Genomic DNA, 13,803 nt, shown 5'->3' on the forward strand with positions numbered 1-13,803 from the left:
TATTAAACTTAAATAGTTCCTGAATTTAATCAATGGAAACTCTAAATTAAGAAATCAACAAATATCATTCCAGATTTGTGGTGTATACAGTTCATTTTCTACTTACGAACAATAGCATTAAGTTATACTTTTGTGCTTAAACAACATAACATAAAAGCCATTGTTGTAACGCATTGATAGCCAAAATACATTAACTTTTCTGTATATTAGAATATATTACATAAGGAAACAATTATTTTCAATGTGGTTTCTCACTAGCTTGCTTCACTAAAAACGCTCATGCCCGTAGATAACACTGTGCAACAAATTTCAGGTTAAAAAAAAAGTACAAGTTAAGTAAGACTTGTTTCTGGGTCAAAAAATTGTCCTGATTCTGAATCTGACCTTTATTCCTCCAGATTAGGCACCGTTTTCCTGTACCATGAACCATATGTTTTGTAATATACTGCAAAATATCGCGCATTTGAATACAACATTGCAAATACTGAAAGTTACAAAAACAAAACAAAAATTTAGTTGGTATAACAAAACATTTATTGGTTATGAATTAAAACACACACCTGTCAGTTTAAACAACTTTTGTTCTTCTAAGCCTCTTGTGTGTAGTGTGATCTTCTTTTTTATACCCCAGCAGTAGTCTGCCAACATGCCAGGGTTCCATTTTCCTTTAAATCGTCGCTCCATCACTGAAATATCCTGATGGAATCTCTCGCCATGTTCATCACTCACATCACCAAGATTTTCCGCAAAAAAATCCAAATGAGAGTGGATCACATGAACTTTTAGAGACATGTTACATCCAATATCATGATAATGACTCAGCAGATCATTCACAACTTGCACATAGTCTTCTGAACGATGGTTCCCAGGAAGTTATCACAAACTTTCTTGAATGACTCAAAGGCAAGCTTCTCTTTTCTCTTGAGATGTGTGATGAAGGTTTCATCAAGTACAATTTTCGAATTTGGGGACCCTATGAAGATACCTTCTTTAATTTTAGCTTGACTCAGGGAAGGGAACTTCTTTGCAAGATATGCAAATGTGGAGGATTCCTTGTCCAAGGCTTTCACAAATTGCTTAAACAAACCAAGTTTAATATGCAAAGGTGGTAAAAGAATTCTATCACTTTTCACAAGTGGTTTGTGCATGATGTTGTGTGTTCCTTGCTCAATTTCATCTCGGATCGGCCAATCCTTGCGTACATAATGTTTAGTTCTTGCTCTGAAGTACCATAAGCACAGGAAGCAGCAAAATTTAGTATAGCCAAGCTGAAGGCCAGTAAGCATGGCCACAACCTTGAAATCTGCACAAATATGCCAGTTATGGTCATCATACTGTATGCTTGTTAGAATTGCTTTCAGATTTTCATATGATTATTTCATGGTTGTGCTATAAGCTATGGGAACAGAAGGCAGAGTGTTACCATTGTGTAGCAGAACAGCTTTGATGCATCTCCTTGGATGCATCTATGCAAAATCGCCAGTTGGTGTTATCATGTGGTATTTCCAGTTGCTCAAAAAGTTCAGTGATGTCATTACAAAAGCATAAGTCATCCTTCATGGTGAATAATGCAAGCAGATTCTCTGTACGTTTCCTGTACAGTGTTATCTTCATTCCTTTCTCAAGAAGATTACGTTCTTGAAGCCTTGATGCCAGAAACTCACTTTTGTCTTTGGTTAAATAGAGATCCCTGCACAAGTCATTTAGAGCCTCTTGAGAAAATGATATTGGTTTATTCTCTCTTTCTGGATGATTGGACTCTACATATTCACCACTGGAATGTTCATCTGCACTGCTGGAACTCTGCATTTCTTAATCTGGAGGTTTGGGCACAGGTAGATTTTTTGAGTGCTCTACTGGGCGCATTGCTGATTGCAAATTTGGGTAAACAATGTGTTTCTTTTTCTTTGCTGTAGTACAGCCTGTAAAGTCTTGCTGACAGAAATAGCAAGCATTAGAGTGATCTTTCTGCTCACGCCAAATCATTGGCACACCAAACTTCATGTGAACATTTGTTCCTGCATACCAGGCACTCATTGTCTTCACACATGTAAGGCAACACACATGAGGAGCCATGACTTGTCCTGGTCTCCTAAGTCACAAACGAAGTACGCCTTGTACATTTTCTTGATATGGCGTGTAATACTGCGCTTTTCTTTAGCAAAGTTAATTCCCCACATATGTAACAGAATCTGTTTGGATTATTTTGCACTGTCTTGCATTCATTGTTGAAAACAAATAAGATCTGAAAAAAAAAAAAAACATTAAACACAAGCTTTGAAGTATAAAGTATTAAGTGATAAACTCAATTAAATATAAGCACACAATAATAAACCAGAAAATATGATTTTAAACTGTACTGTGCTATTTATCATATCACATTGTAGGTGTTACTAAGATTGGTCTCTAGCCCTGGGTTGAAAACCATTTTACAATGCGGTAGAGAATTTTATTTAATAATAATGACAAAAAGGGTATACAGTGACAATTCTGCAAAAACCATGCCTAATTCAACAAAAAGAAGGCCAGAAATGGATTTCCCATGTCATTTTGCATATAAAAATGGCCACAGATCTCTTGTACTTTTTTTAGTGTTGCACAGTGTAATTAATAATATCTACAGTGTATACACACTATCAGTTAGGGGTTCACTATCATATGGTTAGCACAGTGTAGATACTCATTTCTGCAGCTTTGCACTTAAATATAAACAGTCTATCTTTCAATTTTCAACTTGCGAATAATTAAATTAAAAGCACTAAAACAAGATTGTCTGCAACATCGTTTACAGCATAACATTAGCAGATGTAGTTGTCAGTTCTATTCTCAGAATTAAAATTATATGAATATTCATCTGACGTCTGCCATTTCGCAGAATAGACCATATTAAAATAATACTTAGTCATAATTATCTCGTTATTCATACTAAAAGAGAGAGCAATATACTTTTATAAATGATGTCACCAATATAAATCTATAGGAAGTGCTATAAATTAATTTAATTGTACGTATAAGTGTTTCGAATTCTAACAGATGACTGTTTTTTATTATTTTGTACTGTAGAAATAAACGACATATAAACGTTTTATAAGTAAGTAGTAGTTCCAACATGTATTTTTACGCCACATAAATTAGTCCTTCCAAAATTAATTCCAGTATGTAATATTATGCTATAAACGTCGTTCCAATATCATTTAATACGCAAGATAAAGTAATCACAACTTGTTTTACCACTCCAGATAAAATAGTTCCAAAAACTGTAGTGACTGAGTTAATGAGATTTTCCTAAAATTAAACTCAATCTTTCGGCTTCGCCTTCAAGAACTTATATCGATAGAACAATAAACCAAAATTTCGTATATTCACCATGATATAAAACGACGTTATTTCACATTTTAATGTACGCAACTGTGAAAAAAAAACATGAGACCTCAACCCCCCAAAAAAGGTGGTCGAATGCTTGCATACGAAAAATAGACAAGTGAAAACGTAGAATATTATTTGAACTTACTGATCATTAAAGGTGTATTACTTGCGTTACCTATAAAAAATATTAAGTTAAATAAAAAAGTATTTTCATATCTCATTTATCTAAGTCTTGTATATATTAGCATACAAGTTAAAATAGTAAAAACTTTACACAGGAGCTGCAGTTGGAGATTTCAAACATTAGGTTTCAGTTGATATTTTATAGATGGTAATAAGCGTGCTAAGGCGTGCGACTCGTAATCTGAGGGTCGCGGGTTCGAATCCCAGTCGCGCCAAACATACTCGCCCTTTTAGCCGTGGGGGCGTTATAATGTGACGGTCAATCCTACTATTCGTTGGTAAAAGAGTAGCCCAAGAGTTGTCGGTGGGTGGTGATGACTAGTTGCCTTCCCTCTAGTCTTACACTGCTAAATTAGGGATGACTAGCGCAGATAGCCCTCGAGTAGCTTTGCGCGAAAATTTAAAACAAACAAACTTTAATAGATGGTGATAATTAATGTTCGGTGAATTTTTTTAACGAAATCTTTAGATTTTAAGGTGTATTTAATACTATAACCTATAGGAAAAACAAACTGTATACATCCGGACTTCTTTCAATATAAAGAATATAAAAAGTCTTGTTTGTTTTGGAATTTCGCTCAAAGCTACACGAGAGCTATCTGTGCTAGCCGTCCCTAATTTAGCAGTGTAAGACTAGAGGGAAGGCAGCTAGTCATCACCACTCACCGTCAATCCCACTATTCGTTGGTAAAAGAGTAGCCCAAGAGTTGGCGGTGGGTGGTGATGACTAGCTACCTTCCCTCTAGTCGTACACTGCTAAATTAGGGACGGCTGGCACAGCTAGCTCTCGGGTAGCTTTGTGCGCAATTCAAAAAAACAAAACAAACAAACGTAGCGTGTAAATATGCATCTAGGTATGTGACCGGAATAAAACATATTGTGTGGCGCCATCTATTAAGTGGCACTACAAACAAAATTTTATAAAAATTCACGTTTTGAGTATTTAATTATAAAAATTACGACGATATGCGCAACAACCATTTCTTTATCACATAACACTAGTTTAAATAAATGTATTTTCCCCACAAGAGGAACACGACTTTCATAAGGACTATACTCGAGGGTTAGATTGTTCCTTTCTTGATGGAATTTGTGAATACAGAAATAAAAATGGACTTCTTAAAAACTATTTTCTTCGACGAAGGTTTTAGTATTTAAAAACACTTTACACAAGCGTAGTCTAAACACTGTTCCCGTGCAATACTTTCCACATTTTGTTTAGAATATATTCACTTGAGTTCAGTTGATTGTGTTAATTTTCAGACTTACATATATAAAGAAATTATGTCTACTCCGTGCTTTTTCTGTCAATGTACAATGAATAGAAAAAATATTCCAATATCTGTATACTAATCTTACAGGAAGAGTGGATGAAAATTGTTAGTGTTATTGTGTTTTACAGATATTGCACATCAGGAGAGAAGAGGTAATTCAACAATATACTGTTATCTTGTACAATACTGCGCACAGAGTAAACAAAAACAAACACATAGGACAACAATAAAACAGACAAATAAGTGAAATAAAGAACAAGCTGAAAAGACAAAATGTAATTTCTCTCGCCCTTCTCTCACACACGCACACACATATACGTGTGTCAACATTAAATTTCATGATGTTTTTTTTTTATTTTATAGAAGACAACTGTAGCCGTAATGTTTTATATCGAAATGTAAGGTAGTATTTGTTTTTGTTTACTGGAAACAGCATCATAGGAATAGATGATTTTAAAATTGTCAATAAAAAAGTTTCATTATATATTTAGACAAAGCTCACACTTTTTCAGATCTCACACACACACTAAATAGACCCTGAGAGTTTGCATCTGGGTATTATTACTTATTCTCGTGCATGCTCTTTTGATGAAAACATCACTTCCACAAATCAAGTAGGCAAATCTTTAAGGTGAGAAGCAGAAATAATTTTATCTGGTTGCATTTTTTTTTCGATAGCTTCAGCGTTAGAAAGGATATTAATACCTAACTGAATTAAGCCTTGAATTGGTATATGCAATTGATTACTGTGGAAATTAAAAACACATCAGATCCTAAGTATTACGTGCTAATATTTATGATTAACTGGATTACCGAAAACACCAAGTCCTAGTCAGAAATTGATTTTTCTTGCCAAATAGTACTTTTATTTGTTTCTTTTTTCTAGTTAGAAAAGTTCTTTTTTGTTTATTTTTCCAACTTCAACAAAAAAAATCTAGTGAGACGACATAGAAATGCAAATGTTCGAAAGCACTATTTAACATAACTTTTCTTTGCCTCCTTCACCAGACCAGTGAAAGTGTTGATTAGTCTGACCTATCTTTGTTTCTTTCGCCAGATGTGAACGTGTATCTTTGCAAAGAAAAATTAACATCCGAGTGAAAGTTTGCGATTGAGTTCATATACTTACAATACTTTATTGGTATTTGATTCATCAGTAACGAAAAAAAAAAGAATAAATTGTATATGAAAAATTGAAAAATTCGTAAAAGAATTAAATTTCTATAACTTCAATCCTTAAAATGGTGGGTCGAATGTAGCTTAGTGGTTAGTTTGCCAAATAATGGAGTTCAGGTTCGTGGTTTGCAGCCTGTCACCGCTAAAAGAAAAGAAAATTCTTTCAGCATATTGGAAATAATGAATACATTATAAACATAACGATGAAATTTAACTAGTCTACTGCCGTCATTCTAATTGAATCATCTGTAATAATGTTTGTTTGGGCTATCTGCGGTTTAAGATGTGGAATTTTATGTGTTATAAAATCATAACATAAACCAACATAATGCATTTTAAAAGTTAGTTTGCTCTGACTAGAGTCCAAAATATTGGTGTATAATAGCCATAAGTGTAAGAACAATTAAAACTGAACTAAAACTGTATAAACTGAAAGGAAAATAAACGTTTCGTATGTTTAAAATACCAAATATTTAAGAGAGAATCTCGAAATTATATAACACCTTATTAAGATAATAATAACTGTCCAGTTACCATTTTCTGCCAGTAACGAAAATTTACAAAAATTGGAACCTTTTGCAAAACGTTTCAAGATTTGCTAGAATCCCCCCCAAAAAAAATATTATTTACATGTCACATTATAGATAATCCTGCAAAAATAATTCCATTTAATATTGTTCATAATTACTGTTGAAGTGTTTGATTTTAATTACAAAGTTACATAATGGATTATATATGCGTTGCACACCGTAGGTATCGAAACCTCGTTTATAGCGCTATAAACCCTCACATTTACAGCTGAGCCTCAGGGAGGCTGTGGGTCACTAAAAGTATTGGATACAACATATAAATGGGTTTAAAGGAAGAAATGCTTATCTCGTGATAAAGAATAAATGTTGGCATTGCTAACGAAAAATTTAGATACGTATACGCACAAACACACACACAAATATACATACTTAGAATTCAGAATATGTTTAGTTTAAGTAGTATACAACAATTTATGTATTTTAAACGCTATTTCAAACGCTTGTTTCTTGTTAAACACATAGCTATACAATTGGCTATCAATTTTGCCTCCACAAATGAGTATCACAACTTCATTGTTTAGCGCCTTCTGTTTTATCACTGAGCCACTAGAGGGCGTTTAACGAAAGATCGCTGATTCTCAACAAAGCCATCAGGGATTGATCCTCGTGATTGTAAACTGAAGCAGTTTATAAAAAAAAAACAGTGGAGTTAACTTAACACTAGAACACTTCAAGAAGAATCATCGAAATACGTTTTTTTACCGAAAAAGAAAATAATATTTTTTTAGAAATATTTTTATTATATTTTACAAAAGTTTCTTTAATAATTGAAAAGCAACTAAAAATTTGAAGAATAAAAATTATATGAAAGTCTTCCAGAATTTTTTTTTCTGTTATTCCTATTTTACAAACTTTTATTTCAAAATTAAAACACAACCGATAAAAAATTGAAAAATTAAGATTAATTTAAATTCTTCTTAGAATTAAGCGTTTTGTCCTTTTTAAAAACTTCTGCTTTAAAATTAAAAAGTCAGTTTTTAAAAATTCCATCAAATTGATTTACGTTTGTTTTGTTTAAAGATTTATTTAGTAATATTTTTTCCAACCTATCGATAAGGGGAGTAACTCTGCTGTGTAAGTTATCCCTGCTCGTAAGCACACATTAATTAATTTGAAATTTCCTTACAACTGTAGATACATTTCTAAAATCTGGATAGACTGTAAAAACCACTCTTCGAAAGCCTTCAAACCTTTTGTATTGATTTTCGTTCAAACAGTTTTTATCTCTTTTACTACGTCATTCTGTTAATTTATTTTCGGTGGTTATGGTTCTAAGAATTCTTTTAAAATTATTCTTAATTAAAGATTGCATAGGAAACATCGAAGCTACTAACTAATTAACATTTTATTCAAGAAACTGAAGTTTCTGATTTTCTAATCAGTGGATGTCTACGTGCTATGTTTTTATGCTTCAGTCTCGGACAAAATATGAAACGAAGTTACAATTTAACGTTCTTCTGTTGAAACTTGTTTTCATAATAAGATTTCTCTCAAACTTTATATATATATATTTTTTCTAACAAATTTGTTCTGAGAAGCAAATTTATATTACTTAGGAACGAACAGTAATTTATGTGTGTATGTGAATGTTCATATACATGTGTATGTATGTTATTTCTCATCCAATCACATTAATGATTAAATTTACTGACTATAATTAGTTATTCGATTTTTTATTTTTGAATAAATTCGTAAATGGCTGCTATAGTAAATACACCAACGTCTTCACTTAAAAGTTACTCACGTTTACGTATTTCATAAGATTTACGATATCGTTCATAAAATATCGTAATTTTACACACACACACATATACTCATAAATGAATTACCTGGGAGTAAAACAGAATGTGGAAATATAACTTGCCACGAGCGCGTCATAAAAATCTCTTCGATTTTTTTTTTTTTCAAAACAGATTCAAAATTTTAAATTTCATTTATCTTCCGTTGTACAGAGTGGGCAAGTACGTTGGAATGAAACAGATCATCTTCGGATACACAGTCGATTTCATTATCCTAGAACTACTGAATACTAGAGTATTTTGGTTTATAAACTTAAGCTTACATAATCCAAACTAAGCAAACCGTGAGAAAGTGAAACTGATGTTAAACGGTAATCAGGTGTTTGATAATCTCAATCTGAGAAACACCTTATGAGATACATTGGCTAAACGGTAATCAGGTGTTTGATAATCTCAACCTGAGAAACACCTTATGAGATACAAACAAAACATAAAGGATATGAAAAGGAAGTTTTAACATTAAAGTACAACCATTTTATTCAAATGTAAATATACTCTATTATTTCCCACTAATTCGGTCTCCCTCAAACCCGCATTAATTATTATATTATTAACTAATATTTATTAATTATTCTTCGCTTGTCTTCCCCTTAAATACAAGCATTGGCTCAAACACATGTACTTTAAAATTTAGTCCAAAGCATAACTGGATTTTAATCTAGGGTTTTGATTCGTAATTTCTTTTTCATTCTTCACTATCTAGTTCATAGATATAACACATTAAGTTAAGAAGTAAGTAAGTCTGCATAAGCCTAGTTACGAACAGAAACGTCACTTGTCACAAAAATGGCTTAATGATTCTAAGTTTAAAATATATATGTAAAAAGGGATGGTTTGAGTTGAGAAAATTTTTTTTTATGTAATGGAGCGAACAACGTTTCGACCTTCTTCGGTCATCGTCAGGTTCACAAAGAAAGAAAGATGTAACTGACCGATAGCTGATTACATGTTTGAAGGGGGTTGTGTATTTGAGTGTAGGAATGTAGAGGGCGTGCTTAGATGTTTAATTACGTTTATTAATATAGGTATAAAGATGTTTCTTTGTATTGGTTTATTTTAGGTTTAAGTTGTTGTATAAGTAAGGCTTCTTTAACTTTGCGTTTGTTTATGTTTGTTTCTTTATTTAGTATTTGGGTGTTTTCTATAGTTATGCTGTGTTTGTTTGATTTGCAGTGTTCGAAAACGTGTGAAGGTGACTTTTTGTGTTCTTTGAATTTTATTTCAGTTTTTCTACTTGTTTCTTCAATATAGAAGTCGTGGCAGTTATCACATTGTATTTTATAAATAATGTTGGTGTGGTGTTTGTCACTGTAGTTTTTACATAGTATAGACCTCAGTTTTGTGCCTGGTTTTTGAATGAATTTGGTATTAACTGGAGTGTCATATATTGTTATTAGTTTTTGTCAAATGTTGGTTATTTTTCTGTTGATGTCGGGAATATATGGTATGCAGCAGTATATGATTTCGTGATTTTATGAATCGTGAGATATATTTCCTTTTGTTGGTTGATTTTGCTTTATGTCTAGGTGTGTGTGTATAATGTTTTCTACGATTTGTGGAGGAAACTTATTGATGTTGATGAAGTATTGTTTTATTTTGTCTAATTCGTCGTTAATTTTATCTGGTAAGCATAGTTTTATGGCTGTGTTTATTTGGTTTCTTAGTATGTTGAGTTTTGTTTTGTTTCATGTGCTGAGTCCCAAGAAATGTATAGTTCAGTATGGGTGATTTTTCGGTGGATTTCTGTTTTGAATTGTGTGTTCGGTTCTTGTAATTTTGAGGTTAAGAAATGATATTTGATTGCTTTCTTCCTGTTCACATGTGAAGTTAATGTTGAGGATGTATAGAGTTAATGTGATTGAAAAAATTAAGTGTGTGTTTGTAGATTTGAATCCCGCAATCGTGTCATCTACATATCTGTACCAGCACAGTGGTGGATATAATGCTGTGTTAATTGCTTGTGTTTTAACTTGTGTCATAAAAATATTGGCTAGAACTGGTGACACTGGGTTGCCCATGCTTAGGCCATTTGTTTGTATACAGTTGTGGTTGTTGAACATAAAGTTTGTCTTCATCGTGGTGAATTCTATGAGGGTTGTTAATTGATTGCTGGGAATGTTTATAGATGAGTTAGGGTCTCGGATATAGAGTTCTATGGCTATCTTGCAGGCTTCAGCGGTTGGAACTTCTGTAAAGAGGGATATAACATCGAAACTGGCCATTAAGGCTTTATGGTTAAGTTGATTAAGATTAGACTTGAAATTAAAAGAGTCTTTGATGAATGATCTGGCTAATGTTACATAATTGGAGAATCCCCATGTTATGTATTTACCAAGATTATAATTAAACGATTCATATGTGGACATTATTGGTCGTAATGGACAATCTGGTTTATAAAGTTTGTGGATGCCGTATATTTGTGGTGTGCGTGAGTCGGTCTTGCGTAGGTAGGAATAAAGTGTTTGTGAAATTGTGTTGGCTTTTTTTCATTTTTAGTAGTATTTTGTTTAGTTGCGTTTCGTGTGTCTTTGTTGGATTTGTGTTTATTTGTTTAAATTTGTTCGTGTCTGATAGGATGTTCTTCATTTTTTGGATGTATTTATTCGTGTTCATTATGACTATAGCGTTACCTTTATCTGCTTTTAGAATTTTTATGTTTTTGTCTTGTTTTAGATTTTTAATGTAATTAATGTCTGTTTTTGTAAGATTGTTTTTTAGTTCTCTGTTTTGTGAAATTATGTTCATGGTTTTGTGAAAATATTCTTTGAAAAAATCGTTTAAGATGTTGTTTTTGGGTGTTTCTGGAAAATATAAATTTTTGTTTTTTTTTCTGGGAAGTTTGGCTGTTGAATGTCAATAAAATTATCTAAGTTGTCTTCTTTCTGTTGGTTGTTTTCTTGTTTTTCTTTTCTGTGGAAAGTATCACAAGTCTCCTGGCTCGGTCTTCTAAACATGTTTTGATTTCTAAGGTTGGAATTTACCTAGGTGCTATTGCGAAGTTGAGTCCTTTGTTAAGTAGATGTATCTCGTCTGTGTTTAATTGCCGGTCGGATCTGTTAATTATGAGGTTAGTCAAAGGTTTGTCGTGTTGGTGTCTTTTCTGTTGTTTGCATCTAAGTTTTTCTAGTTTTTTGTTGTGGCAGATCTTTTTGTCTCTGTCGTTCTTAGTGTTGATTTGGTTTATGTTTCGTTGTACAAGTCCATAAATCTCTGGTTTAATGCAGCATGCCAGTTGATGGTCTACGTTCAATTTTGTTTTTCTATAAGTCATGTAGTTCTTTGTATTTCATGTTCAACATGGCTTTAAGTAGTTTTTTCCGTACATTCCAGATAATGTTTGTGTATTTATTAAAAATTTTTGATAGTTTTACCTTTACAAAGTTAGGGTTAGTTGTTCCTTTCTACATTGTTGGATGAAATAGATGTAATTTCTTCTGTTGATAATTCTTTGGTTTAAATTTCTTAGTTTCTTAAAGATCGTATGAGTGTGTACTGTTAATAGTGGTGTAATTTCTTCTGTTGATAATTCTTTGGTTTAAATTTCTTAGTTTCTTAACGATCGTATGAGTGTGTACTGTTAAGGTATGTTAGTTTAGACATAATGGTTACATAGATAGGTACAAATACATAAAGAAAACACAAGGACCTACAATTCTCGTACAATCGACGTGATGAAATAATAATCCGGGATTCGCTCCTCTACATAAAAATTTTTCTCAACCCATACCAGCCGTTTTTAAATATATATCTTTCTCTACAAGTGGGTTTTCTCGTCATCACGGATACTAAGTTTAACTGTTTTAGTCGAAGTTAGAAAAACTTAAACAAATCGTTTTGTAAAATATGCAGATGAGATTTATCTGGGAGTGTTACCATACTGTCTTGACAGGGAAAAAGATTAAAAAAATATTAAAGCAAGTGCCCAAACTTCTAAAGTAACTGATTTCTTACGGTCTTCTACTTCTTTATATACCATGTCTCAAGTGGTTTCCATTGAACTGAAAATGTGTGTGTTTGTGGCAGAACACAATCTCCTATTTTAATACTAGATTATCTTCCAGGCTTTCTATCAAATGCATGCCTTGATTCTAAAATTGCTAAGGGAATTAGATATACAAGAACAAAAGGAACAGCTATTTTTGGTAATGGTATTGGTGAGGTGTATTTGGAAATCCTTATAGCACAATTAAAGAACATTAAATTTTTATTAATTATTGATGAAAGTACAGATGTATCTACAAAAAAGCAACGTGTTCTAATAGCTAGATTTTATGATAGCCATATTTAAAAAAAACAGTTGACAAATTATTAACTCTTTTGTACATCAATTGCTGTACCGCCCAAGGCATTTACAATTCTATAGTAATTTTTTTTTTAAAGAACATGGAATCCCATTTAAAAATCTGATAGACTATGCAAGTGATAATGCAAGTGTAACTATTGGGTCAAAAAGTGGTGTTCAAAGTCTAAAGCAGAAAGTGCCATATCTCTATGTACAAGGTTGTGTATGCCATTCAATACCTTTATGTACAACTTATGCATGTTCCAAACTTCTAACTTCCTTAGAGGAGCTGATTAGAATTATTTATTTATATTTATCAAACAGCCTAAAGATATTATATGAATATGCAGAATTTCAGCAATTTATCCAGACTGGTCCTAAAAAGATTTTACATCATAGCTATACTCGATGGTTATCACTTCAGCAAGTGGTAAAAAGTAATTCTTGATGACAAGAAACCCACTTAAAATAAAAATGTATTTCAGAACAGCTGGTATGAGTATTAACATTGTTATTGATAAGGAGAGAACAATATTTCGACCTTCCTAGGTCATCTTCAGAGATACAAGTTCTGAGATACGAGTGGTAGAAATACCACTGAATTAATGGCCAGCACTTGTCTTATTTTTTACTTCGGCAGCATTAGAAGATGGGATGACTTTAGCATCTACAGTACTAGAAGGTTCACAAAATCCAATTGTAAAAATTTATTTTGCATTTCTAATTTTTATTCTGTCACATGTAAATAAAATAAATTAAGGGTTTCAAACTTCAGAATTCATTGGATACGTGCTTCCATCAACAGTAGTATGAAAGGTATCCTTGGTAATTTTATTAAAAGAAAAGTACTAAAAGATGCAGGTATATCAAAGGTTAACATCAATGATCCTTCAATTTACCTTCCCTTAAGTGAAATATATCGTGGAGCAAGAACTGAAAGTATCCTTCTAGAATATTCTTCCAAAATGCAAACCAATGAACTCGAAGAATTTCAGCTTAAGACATTGAATTTTTTATGTCAAACTAAGCAAGGAAATGTAAAAACGGTTTGTATCATCTGGTATGTTCACGTATTTACAGCTATTTGAAGCTTTAGATCCATAAAATGTGTCTCAATAACAGCCGCATTCAAT

The 13,803-nt window shown here is 32.4% G+C and overlaps 1 protein-coding gene across 1 annotated transcript in view; it reads right to left on the minus strand.

Annotated features, from left to right (window-relative positions):
• Positions 1–1,812: 1,812 nt before the first annotated feature.
• LOC143236507 (glycine receptor subunit alpha-4-like) overlaps positions 1,813–13,803 on the minus strand; it is a 62,807-nt gene continuing 50,816 nt past the window's right edge. Inside the window, exon 9 of the mRNA XM_076474805.1 lies at positions 1,813–2,092. Coding sequence (XP_076330920.1) covers positions 1,813–2,092 — 280 coding nt within the window. The remainder of the gene's footprint in view (positions 2,093–13,803) is intronic.

This window comes from Tachypleus tridentatus, chromosome 13 (assembly GCF_004210375.1).
Source record: "Tachypleus tridentatus isolate NWPU-2018 chromosome 13, ASM421037v1, whole genome shotgun sequence".
In the NCBI taxonomy this organism is placed as follows: Eukaryota; Metazoa; Arthropoda; class Merostomata; order Xiphosura; family Limulidae; genus Tachypleus; species Tachypleus tridentatus.